This window comes from Giraffa tippelskirchi, chromosome 7 (assembly GCF_054371585.1).
Source record: "Giraffa tippelskirchi isolate mGirTip1 chromosome 7, T2T-mGirTip1v1.2.pri, whole genome shotgun sequence".
Classification (NCBI taxonomy): Eukaryota; Metazoa; Chordata; class Mammalia; order Artiodactyla; family Giraffidae; genus Giraffa; species Giraffa tippelskirchi.
This window is the reverse complement of record NC_137281.1, coordinates 161,971,993-161,998,454: the sequence shown is the minus strand read 5'-3', so window position 1 is coordinate 161,998,454 and position 26,462 is coordinate 161,971,993. Positions and strand designations below refer to the sequence as shown.

The 26,462-nt window shown below is 44.2% G+C and overlaps 1 protein-coding gene across 9 annotated transcripts in view; it reads right to left on the bottom strand.

The window, feature by feature from the left end:
- Window positions 1-26,462, bottom strand: part of TERB2 (telomere repeat binding bouquet formation protein 2) — a 98,975-nt gene that overhangs the window by 44,029 nt on the left and 28,484 nt on the right. For 2 of the 9 annotated variants that reach the window (XM_081510972.1, XM_081510970.1), the window contains one exon: window positions 1,568-1,864. The exons of 3 other annotated variants lie outside the window; for them this stretch is intronic. In XM_081510972.1, coding sequence (XP_081367098.1) covers window positions 1,815-1,864 — 50 coding nt within the window. In that variant the 3' untranslated portion in view covers window positions 1,568-1,814. Of the gene's footprint in view, window positions 1-1,567; window positions 1,865-2,610; window positions 2,849-17,865; window positions 18,015-26,462 lie in introns of those variants that run through there. 4 more of the 9 variants (XM_081510973.1, XM_081510971.1, XM_081510974.1 and 1 more) reach the window with 3 other exon arrangements.

Sequence of the window (26,462 nt, the reverse complement as noted above, 5' to 3'; positions counted from 1 at the left end):
GGAATTACAAATTAAAATCATGAGATATCACATCACACATATTATTAGGACTGCTAAACTCTAAATATATGACAATACCAATTACTGGAGGCTGAGGATCAGCAGGAATGCCCCCTCACTGCTGGTGGGACTCATGCACAGCCACTTTGTAACATTAGTTGGGCAGTTTTCTCCAAAGCTAAACAAACCTCACCTTGGGATCCAACAATCGCTATTTCCAGTATTTAAGAAACTGCTTTGAAAAATCCATGCCCAAATGCAAACAATGATGAACTTCTGCACAGCAGCACTATTCATAATAGTTAAAAACTTGAAGGCAAGTAGAGCAGGCCACCCCAAAATAAGCCTCTCTGGTGTGAGGATTATTCACGTCGGCTTCAAGGGAAAAAAAGAGGACTCTCAGTCAACTAAGTAGCAATTGCCTTTTGTGAAGGACATTTACAACAGAGAAATCTCTGCATTTAAGGGTTGCCCCTGTTTGCACCAGAAATAGAAGGATAATTGAAGAAATCTTTTGGGCCTAGAAAAGAAAACAACAGTCTCAAAGGCCCTTGCTGAATCATCTAACTTTGGAGAAAACAAAACAGGACTTTAGGTCCCACCCTGATGCTCCAGGCTGGTTGCATCTATCTGAGATTTATCACCCCCTGTTCAGAAACCTTCCACCCCTTACACCTGCCCAGAAGACTTATCACCCCCTGTCCAGAAACCTTCCACCCCTTACACCTGCCCAGAAGACTTATCACCCCCTGTCCAGAAACCTTCCACCCCTTACACCTGCCCAGAAGACTTATCACCCCCTGTCCAGAAACCTTCCACCCCTTACACCTGCCCAGAAGACTTATCACCCCCTGTCCAGAAACCTTCCGCCCCTTACACCTGCCCAGAAGACTTATCACGCCCTGTCCGAAAACCTTCCACCCCCTACACCTGCCCAGAAGACTTATCACCCCCTGTCCAGAAACCTTCAACAAACCCTCTATAAATGTGGAGTCCCTCTGATCCCTTTTGGCACTCAGCCTGATCGTTAGGCCGACTGTCACCCCTCCTTGCCTGAATAAAGGTAACCTACTTCCATTGAGGTCATCTTTCCTTTTCTGCCTTGCCCGAACTATATCCTACAATAATTAACTCAAGTAACTTATCAATGGAAAGGTCCCATCTTAAATCTACCAACATCATCCTTCTTTACTGTGTCTTGCATGATAACCTTCCATAACTGGCTCCTCCCATTCCCCAAGGTCTTACTTCTGTCTTCAGCTGAAGATGGTATTTAAGGTGATGGCTTAGGACATTTCAGGGAGTGACTCAGTTTTCTTTGGTAGCTCCCCTGTATACAGTAGGCATTTGTTGTTTTAGCTAAGTCATGTTCAACTCTGGGATCCCATGGACTGTAGCCCCGCAGGCTCCTCTGTCTATGGGATTCTCCAGGCAAGAATATTGGAGTGGGTTGCCAACTTCTTCTCCAGGGGATCTTCACAACCCAGGGATCAAACCCGTCTCTCCTGTTTTGCATGCGGATTCTTTACCACTAAGACACCAGAGAAGCATAGAGGAGGTATGCTTGTTTTTTCTCCTGGTGATTTGTCTTTTATTGTGGAAGGGCAGAATGAACATTGTTTTTCCTTCCATACACATGCGATGGAGTATTACTCAGCAGTAGAAAGGAATGAACCACCAACCCTCAAAAGGCATGGTTAAATCTCACGTGCATATTACTCAGTGAAAGAACACAGTCTGAAGAGACAGTGCCCAGCACGACCTCATTGATGAGGGATGGGATCGGTTTGGTGGGTCCTCCTGTTTCCTGGATCTCAGAGGGAGCAGCCTCCAGGGGGCTGTGGAGCAGATATGTGCAGTTCTGCTGCAGATAAGAAATTCAAACTGAAATATCTTATGATTTCTCCAAAATAGTTACAGAACAATCAACTGGAAACCATATGAAATGAAATGACTGTAAACACAAACTGTAAAACTTACACCAAATTCACTCAGATTTATTAACAGATATTTAAAATGCAAAACAATCAAAATTACATGTATATATATAAGAAAATATACATGACCTTGGCTTTGGTCTGCAGATCATGAGCTTTGAGTTTTAACACAGAAAACACCAATATACAAAAGAAAAAAATATTGTGGACTTTATAAAATTAAAGATCTCTCCCCTGAAAGACCTTATGCAGAAAGTCTAAAGACAAGCCACAAACTGGGAGAAAAACATTTGCAAACACATATCTAATAAAGGATTTGGACCTAAACTATACAAAGACCTCTAAAACAGCCCCAGTTTAAAAAAAAAAAAAAATGGGTAAGGATCTAACAGAAACACCTGGCCAAAGGAGATATGCAAATGCTAAATATCATAGAAAAATTATACAAAAGTATCATACTACTAGGGAATAACAATTAAAATCGTGAGATAACACCGCACCCATTAGCACTGCTGAGCTCTGAATATATGACAGTAGCGATTGCTGGAGGGTGACGAACAACAGAAGCTCTCCTTCACTGCTGGTGGTGTTGCAGGAAGGGGGACCCCCTCCAGGGCCCGAAACCGGGCTCTTGTCTAACACTCGGAAATGAATTGTCTGAGGAGACACACGTGCTGACAAAGAAAGAGATTTTATTGGGAAGGGCGCCCGGGTGGAGAGCAGTAGGGAAAGGGAACCCAGGTTTTATGGTGATGGGATTAGTTTCCGTGATGTCTTTAGCCAATCATTCTGACTCAGAGTCCTGCCTGGTGGTGCTGAAGGAGGAAAGTAGGCCGAACAGATTCCACCTTGAAAATCAGTCTCCATCTTGAAACCACTGTGAACTTTGGACTATATGCCTGGGTGTTCACCTGATGGACAATAAATTATGTGCCCAGTATCCATGGAGACGACATATCAATTGGAAAACCGACCCCCGGATAAAAGGCCTTCAGGACTCGTACCAAGATATCCCGTCACCAAGGGAGTGTACTAATTTACCCCAAAGCAAAACAAATTATCTGTACAATACCTATTGATATATGTTACCCTGTTTATCTCTCCTTTACACTATCCAACTAGTCTGGATAGTGTAAAGGAGAGATACAATCAAGGCTAGCTAGCACGTATACTTACGGTATATAATGTTGTCACAAAAACTGGTCAGAGTCCTTGGCTAAGAGGAGACTCTGCCTTGGACCCACCCATGTTATAAATTGCTCTCCACTATTTGCGTTGTCCTTCTGAGTGAGTTTGCTTCCCGGAGAGCGTGGCTACAACAGTGCACACCCTGTTCAGCCAAGATGGATGCCAGCGAGGATTCTGGGAGGTGGTCAGACATATGGTGTCTCCTTTTGACCTTTTCCGAACTCTTTAGGTTGGTGGTGGCTTATGAGTTCCATGTTCCTTACCAGGACCTCCAGCCGTAAAACAACTCATGCAAATGGTTACCATGGTGCCTGGGCAGGGTGGGCGGTTTCAGTCATTGTGCTTCCCCTAACAGTGGGATGCCTGTACAGCCACTTTGTAAGACAGCTGGGCAGTTTTTTTCCAAAGCTAAACAAGTCTCACCTTGGGATGCTCAGTATTTAGTCAACTGCTTTGAAAACCTATCTCCAAATTCAAACAAGGATGAAATTATGCACAGCAGCACTATTCATAATAGCTAAAAACTTGAACAAATAAGGTTATCCTTTAACAGATGAATGCACAAGCGAAGTGGGATACACCCATGTCAAGGCAAACAGAATATGCCACCCCAAGATATGCCTTTATGGCATAAGAAATATTTCAGTCTCATTAAAAAAAAAAAAAAACAAAAAACGGGATCTCAGAAAACTGTATGGAGATTCCTCGGCAGTGAAGGACATTTACAATAGAGAAATTTCCATATTTAAGGGCTGTCCCTCTTTGCATCAGAAATAGAAGGATGATTAAACCTCAAGTAGCTCTTTTCAATGGAGGAGCCCTGACTGAAATCTGCAAACAATCATACACTTCTTTACTGTGTTTTGCATGATAACCTCCCCCAGGGACTTCCTCCTGTTGTTTTTATCTGAAGATAGTATTTTAAATAATGGCCTTTGACGTTACAGTGAGTACCTCACTTTTTCTGGGTAGCTCTTGTATATACAGGAGGTATGTGCTTAAGTCGCTCAGTCATGTCCGACTCCTTGCGACTCCATGGACTGTAACCCGCCAGGCTCCTCTGTCCAGGGGGGTTCTCCAGGCAAGGATACTGGAGTGAGTTGCTGTGCCCTCCTCTATGGGATCTTCCCAACCTAGGGATCGAACCCAGGTCTCCCGCATTGCAGGTGGATTCTTTACCATCAGAGCCACCAGGAAAACCCATATAGGAGACATACAGGTTATTAAACTTCTGTTTTTCTCCTGGTAATCTGTTTTTTCTTTTTTACAGGGGAAGTCTACCAAAAATCTGGAAGGGTACAAGGAAAATTGTTTTTCTTTACAAGCATGTGCAAAGGAACACTGCTCAGCAATAGAAAGGAATGAACCGTCAATTCATACACTGTTAGTGAAAGAATCCAGTCTAAAGAAGCTGCACACACTATTGAACTCAACGAGGCAGCAGTTGTAACCAGGGAGGGTTAATTTTAAACTTACACTGGATCTGCTTCTGTGACTTTAACCCTTTTTTGTTATAATAAATATACATAATGGCCTGCCTCTGGGAGATAATCTGAGCCCCCTGTGAAGGACTGTAAGGAAGTGAGACTAACACATCCCCCTGCCTGAGGCTTGCCATTCTAGGAGACATCTGCAAGGATTGAAAAGTCTTCTTGCTTTGTTTCCTCACCTGCCCCCATTTCTGATCCATAAAAGAGCCTGGCCACCAGGCCCTGACAAGACAGATATTTTGAGGCACTAGCCTGCCATCTTCTCGGTCAGCTGGCTCCCCAATTAAAGTCTCTTCCTTGCCTCGACACCTCATCTCTTGGATTCATTGGCCTGTTGTGCGACGAGCAGAGTGAGCTTGGACTTGCTAAGACAGTGAGCAGCGCATGAAGCGGGATCTTAATTCCCTGCCCAGGAACTGAACCTGGCCAGCCTGGATGAAAGCCAGGGATCCTAGACACCAGAGCAGCAAGGGCTACAGGCTAGAAGATGTTTTCCCTTGACTCTTTGTCCCAGGGGAAAATGCATTTATCCTGGAGGCAGAGACTGTAAATGCAAGTATAAAATTCATTATCATAGACATAGCGTAACAACAAGTGGGAGAGCACATAGAGAAACCATTTGTTTAGTTGAGACAGAAGCAAGGCAGAGACGCACATCCGGAGAGAAAGTGTGTGGGCAGCCCCCCTGGTGAGGAGGAGCGCAGTAAAGAGGCGGTTAAGTCATTCATACAGGTCGGATCTTCCAGGTCTTTGTCTTCCTTCAGACAGTTACCTCGTTTCTTTTTCAACCTGATCTAAGCTGGGACCCTCCCCTTGGTGTGCACACACCCCCAGCCAAGATGGACCTCAAAGTGAAGGGAGGCGCCAGACTCATTCTGGCCTGGCACTGTCCCCAGACTTTCAACCCACAAAGAGCCTTCCTGTGCATGTGGAGTATCTCCTTTGTCACAAAAGAGGGGGAGCAGCGATTCCTGACTTCTTTTCTCACACAGGGTTTTGCCCCTCTTTGTCCTTGCCTTGACTATTACCTTGACTTTTGCCATGACTGTTACTTTAAGGTGTTTCCAAGAGACAAACCCTGGCTATTTACCCTGTTTCTGTTGTTACTGCCATTTCAGAGGGCAAACAGGAGGCTGACTGTAAATGGCTTAACTGGAGACCAGCTATCTCTCGTCTCAGGAAATGCTAACCGTTGTGAGTATCCAGCTGAAGCCCACTTCTTCATGCCCCGTGAAATGCAAACAGGAGGCCAGTTGCTAGTGTCTAACCTGGAGCCCAGCTATCTCCGACATCATTGTGACCCCATTTATGACATCCTGGATGAGGCAAAGCTACACAGATAATAAGCAGATCATGGGGTGGGGGTTTAAAGGATTCCATGTGATACTTTAGAATGGGTACCTGTCACTATGCATTTGTCTGAGCCTGCAGATGTGTATAGCCCAAGGGGTCGATTATAATCTATTTGATTTTAGTTATTTTGGGTGTAGGAGTGGAACACACAATGGGACACCGCATCTAACTGTAGTAGAACTACATAGAAAAACCTCACCGTGCGGGATGAGGCAAAAGGCGCTGACAACTGTGGGAATGAGCAGAATCTGTAGACTAAAGGCAAAACGGAGCTTCATAAACAGTGGGCTTGATTTTACAGAGGTCTCTCCAGGGTGTGGCAGCTGAGAATGCTCAAAACTCTGAACATGTCATCTGGAAAGGAGCAACACACAGAGAAACGGCGGAGGGTGGGCACCGGGTTCTCACTGTGGGACTGACAGCTACACATAAAGGGAGAGAGGGCCTCTGCCCTGGTGACCCTGGGTCTGGGCTTCCCGGGAGGATGACGTGGGGAGCCGACTGGCCGGGGAAACGCACAGACCTCTGCACTGGGAAGGCCCTGCACAAGTAAGAACCTCACGCCCCGTGGCTCCCCCGTACCCGCTGGAAACACTCAGCCCTCCATGATCTGTGAGGTGCAGATTTTAAGACATTTTGACCCCAGGCAAGTACAGGAGTGTGAGGGTCTTCCTTACCCCTAAGCTGTCCCGGAAGCCAGGCCCTGAAGGCTGGAGCCAGGATGGGGATGCCTGGGCCTCTAACCAGCAGCTGGTTGGGAGGAGGAGCCAGTCCTGAGGGCAAGAGCTCCCTGTCGTCTGTGAGCCCCGGGGCCCTGATGGGGCTCATCCCCAGTGCCGACACGGGTGGGGCCGGCAGTGGTTCTGTTTTCCCCTGGGACCCTTTGATGAATAGGCTTCCCGGGTGGCTCAGTGGTAAAGAACCCACCTGCCAATGCAGGAGACACAGGAGAAGGGGATTCAATCCCTGGGTTGGGGAGATTCTCTGGAGGAGGAAATGGCAGCCCACTCCAGTATTCTTGCCTGAAAAATTCCAAGGGCAGAGGAGCCTGGCAGGCTACAGTCCACAGGGTCAGACATGACTGAGCATGGTCACACGCCCTTTGATGAAACCATGCAACACTGGGCTCAGAAGTCTCCTGATAGGGTTTCAGACTCTGACACGGGGGTTTTATAGGAACAGAGAAAGAAGCTGAGCTCCTGACAGGCAGCCCTTTCTGGCTGTGAGTTGATTCCACCAGGACTGCACCACAGTCACCCGCGTGGAGTCTGCTATGACCCACATGCGCCTGCCCGGCCTCTCCTCTTCCTGCAACGATTCCAGTGACATTTCAAGCCTGGACCCTCTCCCAGACCAGGTGCATCTGTCCAGCCACCGCATCCCCGTCTCACCTTGAGGGCCAAGAGGCCTCACAGAGGACTGTGACCCTGCTGCACCCACACCCAGGAGGCAGCCCAACCTCCCCTGGTTGCTGAGCCCAGACACCCAGGGACTCCCAGTCTCCCACTTGCTTTTGCCCCAGTGACTGCCACTTCCCCCTCCAGAGCCTATGGCCAGTCCCCACACTGATTTCCCTCTAAGGCCACAACCTTGGCTCAAGCCTGATCCCTCCCTCGGGCCCTAACAAAGCTCCCTGCCCCCACGGTGAATCTTACACCCCATCTCAACATGGTCCTTCTGAAGCATAACCTGTGGAACCACATGCTGGGGTCATAGGGCAATATTTCCAGAATTAGCGAAGCTCCATGGCAACCACCGTCATGGGCCATTCTGTTTGTCATTCGTCATTCTGTCCCTTGGACTTCCCTGGTGGCTCAGACGGTAAACTGTCTGCTTACAATGCAGGAGACCCAGGTTCAATCCCTGGGTCAGGAAGATCTCCTGGAGAAGGAAATGGCAACCCACTCCAGTACTCTTGCCTGGAAAATCCCATGGACAGAGGAGCCTGGTAGGCTACAGTCTATGGGGTCGTGAAGAGTCGGACACGACTGAGCGACTTCACTTCATTTTCACTTCACATTCTGTCCCTAAATAGCAAGTTCCAATCTCCATATTAGGCAAGGTGGGCAATCAAAAGACTTCCAACCAATGATAACACCATCCCATCTCATAGGAACTTTCTTTGTCCTGAGACTATAACAATTGACTCAAGCCCATGAAAGAGATCAGCTCTTCCTGGTCGGTCAGGAAGTCTGCCCGCTGTCTCATCAGTGGCCCTCCCTACCTCAGTCCTCTGTTCTCAGCAAATTCTCTCTAAAAGACTGTCTGCTCTGCCTGTGTGTCTCTCTGTCTCTCTCCCTGCCCTGTAAGGACACAGTGTTGCACATAGTATCCTTTGCTTATCCTCACAACACTCCCTTCCCCTTGTAGTTACATATCAAAAAGGCTACAGAGTCACTGAACTGCTAGACTCAATTACTGGGCTATTGACACCAGCCTAGGACTGTTTTTGACAAGATCCTAACACCTCTGTTCCTCATCACTAAGTCCTGACTGCAAGCCCTCATCTTATATAAGCCCCTGGACTCCTCATGGGAGGTGGCAGAGTTCTCAAAGCATGACCCTACAATGTTCCCCTCTCCACTGGCTGGAAATTTCTTTTAGGAAGTTCTATGTTCTGTAACTTCAGAGTTAAATTATTATGCCTTCAAAGTTTGTATAAGGCATTCAGCACAGACCTTTTTCAATTTATAAATCAAGCCAAAGCAAAATTCCTATTTTTAAATAAGAGGTTCTGGGATCGCCAGAGTAGGGTAAAGCTGAGGAAGTCAGGCCCTTTTTGCCTCAGTTCAGTTCAGTTCAGTCACTCAGTGGTGTCCAACTCTTTGTGACCCCATGCACTGCAGCACACCAGGCCTCCCTGTCCATCACCAACTCCCGGAGTCTACTCAAACTCACGTCCGTAGAATCGGTGATGCTATCCAACCATCTCATCCACTGTCATCCCCTTCTCCTCCTGCCTTCAATCCTTTCCAGCATCAGGGTCTTTCTCAGTGAGTCAGTATTCGCATCAGGTGGCCAAAGTATTGGAGCTTCAACTTCAGCATCAATCCTTCCAATGAATATTCAGGGCTGATTTCCTTTAGGATGGACTGGTTGGATCTCCTTGCAGTGCAAGGAACTCTCAAGAGTCTTTCCAACACCACAGTTCAAAAGCATCAATTCCATGGTGCTCAGTTTTTTTATGGTTCAACTCTCATGTCCATACATGACTACTGGAAAAACCATAGCTTTGACTAGACGGACCTTTCTCAGCAAAGTATGTCTCTTCTTTTTAATGTGCTGTCTAGGTTGGTCATAGCTTTTCTTCCAAGGAGGAAGCGTCTTTTAATTTCATGGCTGCAGTCACCAACTGCAGTGATTTTGGAGCTCAAGGGAAAAAAAAAAAAAACACTCTCCCTGCTTCCATTGATTCCTTATCTATTTGGCATGAAGTGATGGGACCGAATGCCAAGATCTTCGCTTTCTGAATGTTGAGTTTTAAGCTAGCTTTTTCACTCTCCTCTTTCACTTTCATCAAGACGCTGTTTAGTTCTTCGCTTTCTGCCATAAGGGTGCTGTCATCTGCGTAACTGAGGTTATTCAGGCAGCCTCTCCCTCTCCTGGTGCTGGGAAGCCCAGTTCCAGCCTCCTGCCTGAGAATGCAGCCTTCTAATGCCTAAGAACTCGCAGCAGTGCACTGTGGACCCTGAAGGGACTCGTCTGGAAGGGCTGTTTGTGAGATGCTGTAGGGGGAAAGGGGTGAGACTCAGGCCAATCTTCTTTGCTCAGGCACATCCCACTCATTTATTACACAGCCCAGGAAGCCAGCAGGCCCTAAGGCTCCGCTTGTCCCCAGGATCCCAAGGGGGACATGGGAAAGTGCTGCCGCCTTGTGGCCATTTTCTGTAACTACAACACGACCACAGGCACCTCAGCTCAATCCACAAGGCCTGGGCTTCCCTTCCAGCCAGCTGCCCCCAGGGAATGGCGGCTGATGTTCAGGAAGCCAACTGCCAAAGGAAAATCGCTCTCACACCCTTAAAGGAGAAGAAAGAAAGAAAAAAACAGAAAGCACAGACGCACCCAAACTCCCCCATCAAACAAGGCGTTCAGCATCCCTGATTACCGCAGGAATGCCTATCGAAAGGACAGTGGGAAGTCACATTGCAACACTCACAAATGTCAACATGGCAAGCCTATAGGCAATCAATGCGGCAGAGAGTCTGGAGGAAGAAGATCCGCCCTGGACTGTGGGTGGGAGCACCCATTGACAGCAGCCGCTAGAAGGGAGATGCCAGACTCTGAACGCCTGAAAGAAACACTCTCAAGTCAGGCCTTATGTCATTCCCGCACCTTGGCCTGTATCCTGAGAGCTCCATCGATCAAAAGGCACGTGCACCCCAACAGACCGCCACCACTGCTTCCTTCAGGAGCCTAGATGCACAGCCTGCAAAATCCCCAATGAGAGACTGAAGCTTAAAGAAAATGTTGTACATAAATCTGGTAGATGGTTTCTCACTCACAGAAAAAAAGATATGGAAAGTAGGGAACTCCAACCCTGGGAGACACAGATAGATGGCCCATGAAGGATCAGAGGCCAAGAGTAGTCAGTCAGGCAGAGGAAGAACTGGGTATGAGATCTAGTCTAGGCCAAGTAAGGACAGACATAGAAGGCAACAAATTGACATCCTAGAAAGAGACGCTGAGAATTCAAAGTCAAAAAAAGGGTTTTGGAAAGAAAGAGCACGGCCTGGGACAAATTAGCGGGTAAGTACCCAAAGCGAAAGCAGATCTGTACCTGTAATGAATCACCCACGTGGACTGTACCCTTTCCTCCTCCCTTCCATCCAGACATACAACTCTGTAGCTCTAAGAGATGATCCATACCAGTTATCTGTTATCTTCCTGCTTTCCACTGGCAAAAAAAAAAAATGGTACCTGAGGTAGAAAAGGCATGAAGACCTGATGCTCACCACTCTGCTCGACCTCCTAAGGCAGATAGTCCCCCCAACACCATAGAGAAAACCCATAGATGACTTCATACCTGAATCAGGCAACTGTGCAGTGACAACCGTCACAGCAGGCCAACTGGACTATGCTGTGGGTAGTATTGGCAAGATGTTAAAGAAAAGGGAAGGAAAGCAGTGTCTACTGTATGACGTTTGACCTCCCTAAGTTGGGATGCTACAGCATCCCTGGAGGCCAAGCAGGCTTGAGTCCCACTGCTGAACTGGGGTGGGGTCAAAACAGTCTGGCAGTGAACAATTTTTAAAGGTTTAGTGTGTGCGGTGTCAGGCTGGGACAAGATTACATTGTGGGATCGAGGCAGCTAGCAATTTCAAGGCAAGATTAGCCAGTCTTCACCTCTGCTGGTCCTGGGGATCTTAGCTCAAGCCTCCTTCGTGACAACGCTGCCTCCTGGCACAGAAGCACCCTCAGTAATGTACTGTGGACCCTGAAAAGATTAGTCTGGATTGGGTGTTTGTGTGATGCTTTATGGGGAAATAGTAGTGAGACTCAAGGCCTTTTCTGTTTGTTCAGGTAGAATCCAAAACACAGAAAACTAATTAAACTGATCACAACAACCACAGCCTTGTCTAACTCAAAGAAACTATGAGCCATGCCATGTAGGGCCACCCAAGACAGACAGGTCATGGTGGAGAGTTCTGACAAAATGTGGTCCACTGGAGAAGGGAATGGCAAACCACTTCAGTATCCTTGCCTTGAGAATCCCATGAACGGTACGAAAAGGCAAAAAGATAGGACACTGAAAGATAAACTCCCCAGGTCAGTAGGTGCCCAACACGCTATTGGAGAAGAGGATAGAAATAGCTCCAGGAAGAATGAAGAGATGGAGCCAAAGTGAAAACAATGCCCAGTTGTGGATGTGACTGGTGATGGAAGTAAAGTCCCATGCTATAAAGAGCAATATTGCATAGGAACCTGGAATGTTAGGTCCATGAATCAAGGTAAATTAGAAGTGGTCAAACAGGGGATGGCAAGAGTGAACATCAACATTTTAGGATTCAGTGAACTAAAATGGACTCTAATGGGCGAATTTAACTCAGATGACCATTATATCTACTACTGTGGGCAAGAATCCCTTAGAAGAAATGAAGTAACCCTCATAGTCAACAGAAGAGTTGGAAATGCAGTACTTGGGTGCAGTCTCAAAAATGACAGAATGATTTCTGTTCGTTTCCAAGACAAACCATTCAATATCACAGTTTCAAGTCTAGGCCCCAACCAGTAATGCTGAAGAAGCTGAAGTTGAATTATTCTATGAAGACCTACAAGATATTCTAGAACTAACACCCAAAAAAGATGTCCCTTTCATCATAGGAGACTGGAATGCAAAAGTAGGAAGTCAAGAGATACCTGGAGGAACAGGCAAAACTGGCTGGGAGTACAGAATGAAGCAGGGCAAAGGCTAACAGAGTTTTGCCAAGAGAACACACTGGTCATAGCAAACACCCTCTTCTAACAGCACAAGAGAAGACTCTACACACGGACATCACCAGATGGTCAATACCGAAATCAGATTGATTATATTCTTTGAGCCAAAGATGGAGAAGCCCTATACAGTCAGCAAAAAACAAGACCGGGAGCAGACTGTGGCTCCGATCATGAACTCCTTATTGCCAAATTCAGACTTAAAGGGAAGAAAGTAGGGAAAATTATTAGACCATTCAGGTATGACCTAAATCAAATCCCTTACGATTCTACAGTGGAAGTGAGAAATAGATTCAAGAGATTAGATCTGATAGACAGAGTGCCTGAAGAACTATGGATGGAGGTTCGTGACATTGTACAGGAGACAGGGATCAAGACCTTCCCCAAGAAAAAGAAATGCAAAAAGGCAAAATGATTGTCTAAGGAGCCTTACAAATAGCCGTGAAAAGAAGAGAAGCAAAAGGAAAAGGAGAAAAGGAAAGATATACCCATTTGAATGCAGAGTTGCAAAGAAGAGCAAGCAGAGACAAGAAAGCCTTCCTCGGATCAATGCAAAGAAATAGAGGAAAGCAACAGAATGGGAAAGACTAGAGATCTCTTCAAGAAAATTAGAGATACCAAGGGAACATGTCATGCAAAGATGGGCACAATAAAGGACAGAAATGGTATGGACTTCACAGAAGCAGAAGATATTAAGAAGAGGTGGCAAGAATACACGGAAGAACTATACAAAAAAGATCTTCATGACCCAGATAACCACGATGGTGTGATCACTCACCTAGAGCCAGACATCCTGGAATGTGAAGTCAAGTGGGCCTTAGGAAGCATTGCTACAAAAAGCTAGTGGAGGTGATAGAATTCCAGTTGAGCTATTTCAAATTCTAAAAGATGATGCTTTGAAAGTGCTGCACTCAATATGGCAGCAAATTTGGAAAACTCAGCAGTGGCCACAAGACTGGAAAAGGTCAATTTTCATTCCAATCTCAAATGAGGGCAATGCCAAAGAATGCTCAAACTACCCCACAATTGCACTCATCTCACATGCTAGCAAAGTAATGCTCAAAATTCTCCAAGGCAGGTTTTAACAGTACATGAACCATGAACTTCCAGATGTTCAAGCTCGATTTAGAAAGGCAGAGGAACCAGAGATGAAATTGCCAACATCCATTGGATCATAAAAAACCAAGAGAATTCCAGGAAAACATCTCCTTTATTGATTAAGCCAAAGTCTTTGACTGTGCAGATCACAAAAAAATGTGGAAAATTCTTCAAGAGATGGGAATCCCAGACCACCTGAACTGTATCCTCAGAAATCTGTATGCAGGTCAAGAAGCAACAGTTAGAACCAGACATGGAACAATGGACTGGCTCCAAATGGGGAAAGGAGTACGTCAAGGCTGTACATTATCACCCTGCTTATTTAACTATATGCAGAGTACATCGTGTGAAATGCTGGGCTGGAGGAAGCACAAGCTGGAATCAAGATTGCCAGGAGAAATATCAATAACCTCATATACACAGATGACACCACCATTTTGGCAGACAGTGAAGAGGAACTAAAGAGCCTCCGGATGAAAGTGAAGGAGGAGAGTGAAAAAGCTGTCTTAAAACTCAACATTTAAAAAACAAAGATCATGGCATCTGGTCCCACCCCTTCATGGCAAATAGGTGGGGAAACAATGGAAAAATAACAGACTTTATTTCTCAGGGCTCCAAAATCACTGCAGATGGTGACTGCAGCCATGAAATTATAAGATGCTTGATCCTTGAAAGAAAAGTTATGACCAACCTAGACAGCATATTAAAAAGCAGAGACAATATTTTGCCGACAAAGGTCCATCTAGTCAAAACTATGGTTTTTCCAGTAGTCATGTATGGGTGTGAGAGTTGGACCATAAAGAAAGCTGAATGCCAAAGAATTGATGCTTTTTAACTGTGGTGTTGGAGAAGACTCTTCAGAGTCCCTTGGAATGTAAGGAGACCAAACCAGTCCATCCTAAAGGAAATCAGTCCTGAATGTTCTTTAGAAGGACTGATACCGAAGCTGAAACTCCAATACTTTAGTAACATGATGCAAAGAACTGACTCATTGGGAAAGACCCTGATGCTGGGAGAGATTGAAGGCAGGAGGAGAAGGGGATGACAGAGGATGAGATGGTTGGATGGCATCACCAACTCAATGGACATGAGTTTGAGCAAGCTCTGGGCATTGCTGATGGACAGGGAAGTCTGGCCTGCTGTAGTCCATGGGGTCACAAAGAGTCAGACATGACTGAGCAACTGAACAACAAGATGTGCTACATGTATATGGTAGACTATTTCTCACTCATATAAAACTGCCACTGAAGTTAGGGAATTATGACACTGGTAGTCACAGGGATGGAGTTTGAAGGATCATACACTAAGGCAGAGGTAGAACATGGTGTATGAGGTATTGTCCAGGTAAACTAAAAAAAAGATGTACAAGTCAACCAATTTCCAATTCTGAAAGAGACTCTGAGAATTCAAATCAAACAAACGGTTCCAGAAAAAAATTGAAGTGAAGGGATGGGATGCATCAGGAGGTCCATACCTAAATTGACAAGAAATCAATATATGTAACAAGTAATCCACAAGGAAAATCCTCTGCCTTCCTTCCTTCATTCTTTCCTTCAACATATGCACAGAAATCTTTGTCTCTAAGAGATAATTCATAAAATTTATCTCCTATCTTCCTGTTTATAATCACAGAAAAGTGTATATGATATAAATAACTCACAAGGACCTGATGCTCACCACTCTGCTCAATCTTCTAAGGCAAAAAGTCAGGGGAAAAAAAGTAGAAATTTCATAGATAACTTGCATTCCAGTCCCTATGATGAAAAGGCATCTTTTTTTGGCCTTAGTTCTAGGAGGTCTTGTAGGTCTTCATAGAATCTGTATTTTAGCTTCTTCAGCATTAGAGGTTGGGGCATAGACTTGGATTACTTTGATATTGAATGAATTGCCTTGGAAATGAACAGAGTTCATTCTGTTGTTTTTGAGACTGCAGCCAAGTACTCCATTTCACATTCTTTTGTTGACTATCGGGGCTATTCCATTTCTTCTAAGGGATTCTTGCCCACAGTAGTGGATATAATGGTCATCTGAATTAAATTCACTCATTCCCATCCTTCTTAGTTCACTTATTCCTCAAATGTCAGTGTTCACTCTTGCCATCTCCTTCTTGACCACATCTAATTTACCTGGATTCATAGACCTAACATTCCAGGTTCCTATGCAATATTGCTCTTTACAGCATCAGACTTTACTTCCACCCCCAGACACACCCACAAGTGTTTCCGTTTTGACTTAGCCTTTTCATTCCTTCTGGATTTATTTCTTCACTCTTCTCCAGTAGCACATTGGGCACCTACCAACTAGGGGAGTTCAATTTTCAGTGTCATATCTGTCTTTTCATACTGTGCAGCTGAATATTAAATGCCAGCTGAATTGCTAGGCAGTTAATATTCAGGGAGATCCAGGTTTTTGTAGTTGTTCAGTTGCTAAGTCATGTCTGACTCTTTGTGACCCCATGGGCTGCAGCACGCTAGGCTTCCCTGTCCCTCACTGTCCCTGGGAGTTTGCTCAAACTCATGTCTGTCGAGTGGGTAAAGCCATCCAACCACCTCATCCTCTGCTGCCCCTCCTCCTCCCATCCTCAATCTTTTCTAGCATCACGGTCTTTCCCAATGAGTCGACTCTTCGCCTCCGGTGGCCAGAAGATTGGAGCTTCAGCTTCAGTCCTTCCATTTCCAATGAATATTCAGGGTTGATTCCACAAGAACTTTCTCTCCAACACATACAAATTATTAGTACACCTCAGCTTAAAAAAAAAAAAAAAAACTAAAAAAAATCAGCCAAAGGTCTAAATGCATGTTTCTCTAAAGAAGTCATAGAGACGGTCATAAAGCACATGAAAAGATGCTCAGCATCACTAGTTCTTTGAGAAAGGAAATCAAATGTACAACGAGGCATCACCTCACATTGGTCAGAATGGCCACATCAAAAACCTACAACAATAAATTCTGCAGAGGGTGTGGGGAGAGAGACCCTCCCGCCCTGCTGGGGGGATGCACACTGGCACCCCAAGGGGGGGAGAGCATCATGGCGGCTCCTTTACACTGAGCAGAGAAGCGCCCAGGGGCCTGGAGACCTGACCCCGAGAAGGGGATCCAGGGAAAAGCGACAGTTTAACAGACGCCCGCGCTCCCCAGACCACGGCAGCACCGGGTCAACAATCAGGACAGGGAAGTGACTTCAGTGAGCAAGGACAAACAGACGGACACAGAGAATGAGGCACATATATACTGGGAACACCAGACAAGACAGGAGCGACTTCAGTGAGCAAGGACAGACAGACGGACACAGAGAATGAGGTACATACACACCAGGTACAACAGTCAAGGCAGGGGAGCAACTTCAGTGAGCAAGGACAGACAGGCGGACACAGAGAATGAGGTACATATACACCGAGTACAACAGTCAAGACAGGGGAGCGACTTCAGTGAGCAAGGACAAACAGACGGACACAGAGAATGAGGCACATATACACCGAGTACAACAGTCAAGACAGGGGAGCGACTTCAGTGAGCAAAGACAGACAGACGGACACAGAAAATGAGGCACATATACACCGAGTACAACAGTCAAGACAGGGGAGCGACTTCAGTGAGCAAGGACAGACAGACGGACACAGAGATGAGGTACATATACACTGGGTACAACAGTCAAGACAGGGGAGCGACTTCAGTGAGCAAGGACAGACAGACGGACACAGAGAATGAGGCACATATACACAATGCAATATTGCTCAGACATAAAGAAGGATGAAATAACACCATTTCCAGTTACAGGGAAGAAATTAGAGGTGATCAAACTAAGTGAAATAACTGAGAAAGGGAAAGTCAGATAACAGAGAGTATCACTTCTGTGGAATCTAAAAATGGATACAAATGAACGTCATTACAAAAGGCAAACAGATTCACAGACTCAGAAACGTATGGAAAGGTGGCCACATGGAAAGGTGGCAGGGGGTGGGGGAGTAATTAGCTGGCACAGACCAAGATTTACATGTCAAAACGGGTGCAGTTGTTGTTGTTTAGTTGCTCAGTCGTGTCCAACACTTTGCAACCCCATGGACCGTAGCCGGCCAGGCTCCTTTGTCCATGGGAGTCTCTAGGCAAGAATACTGGAGTGGTTTGCCATTTCCTTCTCCAGGGGATCTTCCCAACCCAGGGATTGAGCCCAGGTCTCCTGAAAGTCTCCTGCATTGCAGGTGGATTCTTTTACCACTGAGAGAGCAGGGAAGCCATAAAACAGGTGCTGAAGGGCTCTAAATAGTCACAAGTTTGACAGGGCTTTAAACGACATCTGCCCTCAAGAAATGTCCCAGGTATTTCGTCAGAAAAGAATTCCAAACAGCACCGAGATTCAAGAAGCCATTTTCAAGAGGTAAATTGTACTCACAAAGTATAAAATAATAAAAGCACATGGAAAGATACTCCACACCAATCATTATTAAATCAATGCCAATCAAAACTACCATAAGGTATCACCTCACGCTGGTCACAATGGCCATCATCAAAATGATCTACAAAGAATAAAGATAAAATAAATAAATAAAATAAAAGATCTGCAAAGAATATACAGAAAATGAAATCTTCCTACAATCTTTTTGAGAATGTAAATGGTGAAGCCACTATGGAAAACAGCATGGAGCTTCCAAGAAACACAAGACATAGAGGTATCATATGACCCTGAAATCCCACTCATGGGCTTAGGTTCAGAGAAAGTGAAGGGAAATTAGCTCAGTCATGTCTGACCCTTTGCAACCCCATGGACTATACAGTCCATGGAATTCACTAGGCCAGAACACTGGAGTGGGTAGCCTTCCCCTTCTCCAGGGGATCTTCCCAACCCAGGGATCAAGCCCAAGTCTCCCTCATCGCAGGTGGATTCTTTAGTAGCTGAGCCACAAGGGAAGCACAGGTCCACAGAAAATCACCATTCAAAATGACACGTGCCCCTTGATTTTCAGGGCAGCACTATTTCAATAGGCAAGACATGGAATCCACCAAAAGGTCCACTGACAGAATAATGAAGACCAGGGGGTACATGTATACACTGGAATACTACTCAACCATAAAACAGAATGAAATAAGGATGCTGTCAGCAGCATGGATGGACTAAGAAATCATCACAGTAAGTGAGGGAACTCAGGGAGAAAGATAAATATCATGAGATATCACTTACAGGTGCAATCTATAAATTCATACCAATGACTTAACGTACAAAACAGACTTCACAGCCTGAAAAAATTAAACTATGATTATCAAAAGAAAGTTAGAAAGAAGGGATAATTAAGAATTTAGGATTAACTATACACACTAATATCTAACAAATTAATAATCAAATAGGACCTAGTGAATAGAACAGGGAACTCTATTGAACAGACTGTAATAATCTATACAAGGAAAAAAATGGAAAAAGAAAGATACGCTTCTATGTAAAATCAAATTAAGTTCCTCTACCGCTAAAACTAACAAAACAATGGAAATCAACTTGACTCCAATAGAAAATAAAAATTAAATTACCTGAAATCCATCCGGGGAACCCCAGACAGTGGCGACCCTATAGATTAGATATGTGATATGCTATGACATTAATACAACACCACCAAAGGTTTTCACTCAGCAGAACACAGAGCAGCAACCCATTCAAAGGTGCCTGACCTCATGTGAATGTCCAAAGATGAAGAGAACAAAAAGGACCACAGGTTAATCACGGCAACACCCTCAATTCAGATGTTGGGAATCTCCGAGGGGCAAGAGCAGACACAGGGTCTCCGAGTACGGGATCCGGACCCTCGTGGATGGGGTGAGACCCACACAATCCCCGGACCCTGCATCTGGGGTCGCATGATTCTTGGTTAGGACACCAGGTCTCTGCTGCCTGGGCCCCTAAGGTGGAAACGAGTGGGTTCCTGGAACCTCCTAGGATGGTAGAAAGAAGCATAGGGTCTCCTCTCCCCACACTTGTCCCAGGGAAGCCCTCCCCTCCCGCCCTTGGGTTCTGTCTGATACTGTTTTTACAGCTGTCACGATAATTGAACACACTACCTTGGTTCCAGCAGGCTCGGTCCCTCGTTTTCCCACTGAGGTGTGGAGAAAACACACCGGGCGCGGGGCTAGGAGACGAGGGGCAGGTCTGGTCTCTGCTGAGCAACGACGGCCGACCGGAAGGCGATCACAGGAGCAACCTCACCTGCTGCCCGTTGGCTTTCTGCCTCATCCCAGTACCCTGGAATCAATTTACCAGGTGATCCTGCCTTCCTACTCAAACTGAATGTGCTGGAAAATGGGACTAATTACCAGGTAGCCCACCTGAGGTGTCTCTGTGAGCCCCAGGGCAGGGGAACCTGGCAGGAGGAAAGACTAAGAGCCCTACTGCAGCCCTGACCCCTGGGAGGGCCACGGAAGCCCACTCAGAAGAGGGCTCGTTACCCAGAGGAGCCCACCTCAGCTCCAGACCCCAGGCCTCTGAGCACTGACATTCAGACACAGGCACGGAGTTTTCCAGGACAGAGGACAGGCCCAGTCTGCACCCAGCTCTCCACGTCCTAGTGCACACAGAACACGGTCGGTGTCAATATTCTCACACTATTCCAACAGGCAAGACATGGACTCATTGTAGAAAGCACGCAGTCTTGTCTAAATATAATCAGTGCAGACAGGACTTGAAAAGTCAAGGTGTTCGTCATTCAGACATGTCTGACTGTTTGTGACCACATGGACTGTAGCCCTCCAGCCTCCTCTGTCCATGGGATTCTCCAGGCTAGAATACTGGAGTCGGTTGCTCTTCTTCTGAGCCATCATCATCTAGTCCAGTGTCCCTCTTCTTTCTCCCTCCTGAAATCAAGGACTAGTGTTCTCAGAGAATCTGGTTTATACTTTATTAGAGTACCCATTTCACTTTGCCTTACAGTCAGACGTTTATGTTTCAAATTCCTAAACAAGATAATATGGCATTTGTCCTATTCCCCATCTCTCTTCACTAGGGTTAGCACTTAGTTTCAATAGGTGTTTGTTGATGAATGAATGAGACAATTCTTACAAGACTGACGAACTTGCTTTATGGAAGACTTTGTTTCATCTGGGATATCCAGGTTCATACAACCTATTTCCTGATTAAACAATGAAGCCACTCAGAGCACTGCTGGTCTCAGCATGGAAAGCGAGGGAAGCACTTGGTTTATCCTCTGGGGTCTCATGTTCATGAATTCAATATAACAAATAGTTCCTGAACCCCCCCCCCCATATTCCAGGCACCATGCTGGGTGCTCTGGGAGCTGCAAAGAGAAGTAAGAAATATCCCTGTCCTCCAGACCCTAGGTATTTAGTAGAGGGCACAAAGAATTACACACTAATCATACACAAATATTTATAATTTTAGATTGAGTAAACAAAGTGCTTTAAGTCCTGTAGGGAGAGGGCACTTGCAAAAGAGGCTTCATTCAGACTTATCCTTTCAGATGATACTTCAAGTTAAGACAGGATTTGAACAATTGGAATGGAGGGAAGGAAAGAAACAGCTTTAAAAATCTAATAGATGAGGAAGAAACACAATACAGAGGAGGTACAGTGAAGAGACCAATTAGGACAAAGAAATGAAATGGACTCCAAAGAGCAGCATGGAAGAAATTACAGTGTGGCAGAGAAAAAAACCCACCAGAGAGGCAAGGGCCCTACAGCTCCTTCTTTTTGCATGTCTTTCTTTAAAAAAAAAAATTAAGAGTTCAGTTGCATTCCAGTGCTGTTAGTTTCCGCTGTACAGCAAAGTGAATCAGCTATGCAGATACATATGCCCTCTCTTTGTGACCACAGAGCACTGAGTGCAGTTCCCTGTGCTATACAGTAGGTTCTCATTAACTATCTGTTTTATACATAGTAGTGTATATACGGGCTTCCCAGGTAGGGCAGTGGTAAAGAATCCGCCTGCCAATGCAGGAAATGTGAGAGAGGAGGGGTCTATCCTTGGGTTGGGAGGATCCCCTGGAGGAGGAAATGGCCAGTATTCTTGCCTGGAAAATCCCATGGACAGAGGAGCCTGGCGGGCTATAATCCATGTAGTTGCAAAGAATCGGACACAACTTAGCAACTGAGCATGCACAGAGAATATATGTCAATCCCAATCTCCCAATTCATCCCACCATTCCTTCTTAAGCTCTTATTTAAGAAGGCAATGCTGCAAAGAACAACTCAACTGGAGGAGAAACAAACCTGGGAATTCTGAGAGGTGGGGTAAGTCTCTGTCACAAGCTCAAAGCGGCAGAGGCAGGGACTAGAGGAATGAAGAGCCCTCCAACCAAGGAACAGCAAATCTCCTAAAGAATGTTAAACAACCAGATCTGAGCAAAGCCCCAGAGTGACAAAGTATGAGAAGAGATCAGATAAGCCAAAAAGAACTCTGTGTAGCACAGGAGACATGGGCGATATTCTGGCCAGAAAGTACTGTATGCCCTGAGATCACAGGAGCAGTCAGAACAGGAATCAGACAATAGCCTGGAAAACAGAAGAATAGAAACAGTGATTCACTGAGTTGGTGTATAAATTACAACTTGTGATGCATTCTCCAAGCCACTAGAGTTGAGACTCGTGAGGTGTGTAGGCAATTCTGCACACAGAGCAGCAGAAAATAGTCCAAGAGTGGCTCTAAGGCAGGTGTACAAAAGGAGAGCAGAGAGAATCTGATTCAAGGACAACACTGATTGACCATCAACTTTATTTTAAAATTTAAGATGCACTTTTACTTCAGAAAAAGAGAGACCAGGCCCTTTTACCTTTCAGAACAGGCACACAGGGTGCCTACAGAACCCGTTTTTGCATTTAGTGGCACACACCCAGACCCTAAAGGAGATTCAACGGCCAGTGTACACTGAGCATGTGTCAACTACCAGGCCATGTGCAAAGAACTTCTATCAGAATTTAATCCTCAAAGTACTACCTATGACATTACGCTATTTTTTAAATTTAAATATTTGATTTTTGGCTGTGCTGGGTCTTCGTCGCTGCGAGGGCGTTCCTCTAGTTGCAGCGAGCAGGAGCTGCTCTGCAGCTGCGGGGCTCAGGCTTCTCACTGTACTGCTTCTCCTGCTGTAGGGCACAGGCTCCAGGCTCCAGTCCGTGGGCTCAGCGGCTGTGGTTGCCAGGCTGTAGGGCACAGGCTCCACAGTTGTGGCACACAAGCTTCGCTGCTCCAAGGCATGTGGGGTCTTCTTGGATCAAAGATGGAATCTATGTCTTCCGCATTGACAGGTGGATTCTTTACCACTGAGCCACCAAGGAAGCCCTGATATGATGTTATTATCTTCATTTCTGAGATGGGGAAATAGGTACATAGCTTGCCAAGACCACAACATTAGTAACTCATAGGGCTATAGGAAGTTTTTTATCTTGTAAATTCATAATTTTTACAGTTATAGGACTAATCATATTTCCTATTTTGTGTGTGTCAGATTTAGTAAAATACATTTCCTAGGAATTTAGATAGTTCATTTAAATATTTGAACTTACTGGCATAAATTTGGTCAAATTTCTCTCATAATTTTTAAAATTTGGCTTCATTTCTGATACTGGTTTTATGTGCTTCTTTCTCTTTTTCTTAACTTGTCTTCCTAGAAATGTATCGATTTAATTAGTCTTTTCAAAGAAAACATTTTCTTGATTTGTTGCCCCTATTATAGAATTGTTTCATTAATTTCCCCTCTTATCTATATTATTTCTTCCTTCTATTTTCCTTGGGAGCTGCTGGTGATTTTTTTTCTAGTTTCCTGAGACAGATGCTTATTAGATCATTGATTTTTAGCCCTTGTTCCTATCTAAAGTATGTATTTAAGACTATACAACTTGCTGAAGACACAGTTTTTTGAGGCAGAAGTCCAATGTGTCTCCCTTTGCCTGGCAAAGCAAAATAGCTATCCTTTTCTACTTAAATGTCCATACAATAGAACACTACTTTGTGATAAAAAGAATAAAGTACTGATACCTCAAGGTGTAACATGAATAAACTCCACATCATGCTAAGTGAAAGACGTCTGTCACGGAAAAGCATGTGTCCCATGATTCCACTTACAAAAAATGTCCAGAATGGGCAAATCTATTAAGACAGAAAGTAGACCTAGTGGCTGCCTTCAGTTAGGGGTATGGGTGTGGGAGAGCGGCATGGCTGTTGACCTAATAGGCAAGGGGTTGAAAAAGTTCTAAATCAGACTGTGGTAATGGTTACACAACTCGGTCACTATAGTAAAAACCATTAAGTTGTACCCATTAAATGGGTGAATTGTGTGGCATGTGATTGTATCTTAATAAAGATGTTAAAGAGAAAAAATGGCTATTCCATTAAATCAATGAAATATGATTTTAAGGTATATTCTATTACTTAATTATTAAACACTGAGTTTATTTTCAGGTTTTCCACACTGCTGAGTAATAATGTAACTAAACATTCCATTTGAAAGAACTATTTTTTTTTTTTAACTAAAGCTGCTATAAATGTAAAAGACATGCTATGTTACTAAGGTCATCTTTATAACTTCAAGATGAACACTTTACAGATGTAAAGAACTAGTTATCTTCCACACAATTATCTCCCACAAAACAAGGTCAGTAGCCTGTTCTTATGCCTCATTTATGGTTAGTCTGACAGAAAGAGACACAAAAATAAAGTGCCTTAAACAAAGAAGACATTTTCTCGGTCACGTGAAAGTCTAGAGGTCGGCAACCCAGGGCTGGGGCGGCGGAGCTCCCACAACGTCCTCAGGACCCCAGGGTCCTTTTAGCCTACTGCTTTGCCGGTCAGAGTTTGCTTTTACGGTTCAAAAGTAGCTCTCACATACCCGTTCCAAGCAACAGGATGAAAGAAGCAGGGAAAATGATTGGAAGGAATGGCAACAAAGGGAACAGGCCAGGTATCTTAAAGCAAGGTTCCCACATGCCATTTCTCCTATGCATCCATTGTTAACCTAGCTACACTTAATTTCAAGTGAAACTGAGAATATGGTCTTTATTCTAGGTAGCATGTGCCTGGATAGAAATTAGGAGTTCTGTCATCATGGAAGAGAGGGAAACAAAGAGACAGTCAGAAGTAAAGAGCAGATTCTGCCAATGACTCATAGCTTATCTAACAACACAAAACCCCACCAAAAGCTAAAAAGAAAAATAATCTGATCACAAAGGATGAAATAAGATGAACTAAGAACTATACATTAAATAAACAATATGAGGAATGACCATGCCTAATAGTGAAAAGCATCAGAGGAGACATGTTTGCAAAAGGGTAGAGAAATAACCAAAAGTTCTAATGTGGGGTAGGCATTTTTAATAAAATGGGAACCAGAGGCAATCTATTAGATACATGAAGGCCAAAAAAAAAAAAAACACTTTGAATGAGCAATAAAAAAATCATTCTGCCTTCACTTCCCATTAAGACAATAGATTTAAAAAATTAATTTATTTATTTTAATTGGAGGTTTATTACAATATTGTGGTGGTTTTTGCCATACATCAACGTCAATCAGCCACGAGTGTACATGTGTCCCCCCATCCTGAATCCCTCATCCCACCTCCCTCCCCACCCCATCCCTCTGGGTTGTCCCAGAGCATTGGTTTTGAGCGCCCTGCAGGCTTCATGCATTGAACTTGCACTGGTCATTGATTTTACATATGGTAATACACATGTTTCAATGCTATTCTCTCAAATCATCCCATCCTTGCCTTCTCCCACATAGTCCAAAAGTCTGTTCTTTACGTCTGTGTCTCTTTTGCTGTCTTGAATATAGAGTCATTGTTATTGTTTTTATAAATTCCATATATATGCGTTACTATACTGTATTGATGTTTCTCTTTCTGACTGACTTCACTCTGTAGAATAGGCTCCAGTTTCATCCATCTCATTAGAACTGACTCAAATGCATTCTTTTTTATAACTGAGTAATATATTCCTTTGTGTATATGTACCACAACTTCCTTATCCATTTGTCTGCTGATGGACATTCAGGTTGCCTCCATGTCCTGCTATTGTAAACAGTGCTGCCATGAACATTGGGGTACATGTGTCTCCTTCAATTCTGGTTTCCTCGGTGTGTATGCCCAACTGTGGGATTGCTGGGTCGTATGGCAGTTCTATTTCCAGTTTTTTAAGGAATCTCCACACTGTTTTCCATAGTGGCTGTACTAGTTTGCAATCCCACCAACAGAAAACAATAGACTTTTAACAAAAGTTTATCTTTGTCTATTTTATTTGTTCACATGCTTGTAATTCCCGAAAGGCTTATATTACTAACTGATTTTATTGCTTCTGGTTCTATTTCAAGGATATATAGTTACAGCCAACCTTTTCTATATATACTTAAAGATATGGTCACTTTTGTCTAGGAATCGCTTTTGTTGTAGTTTTTGATTTACCATGTAAATATGTGCATACTACATATATCAGAAAATACTCAAACAATTCCAAGAAATCCCAATGTACATAACTTTGTGTAAATTTACTTAACCCTTTTAATAATTAACTCCAAGTGCACAGATAGGCTTGGTTTTTATATAAGAAACATGATTAACTGAATGTGACTAAGTGTTCAGGAGAGATAATATTTAATACATTTCAGGAAAAAGATAATTAATATATTTTAGGTGTTCAGAAGAATTTACCCACAGGAAAGAACTTTACACATATGAAGACATAAGGAAAAGTTATCATATGGGAAAAATAGAACTTTCTCAGCTAAGCTGAGATTAGTGTAAAAATTTCATATAATTAATTTGAGTTTTTCATAAATGAAAGACTGGTGCCCATATATATACACAAATGACCCAAACACTAAAAAAATTTCACTTTCTTTAGATAATTCTACAACAGGTATGCACTTCCTAGAAGAAAGTACAGGGGTTTTTTTATTGAAAGTAAATTTTTAAAATGTAACCAACCCACCAGATTCCACATAGCATGATTATATAAATAAATATAAGTTGCCTGAGATTTT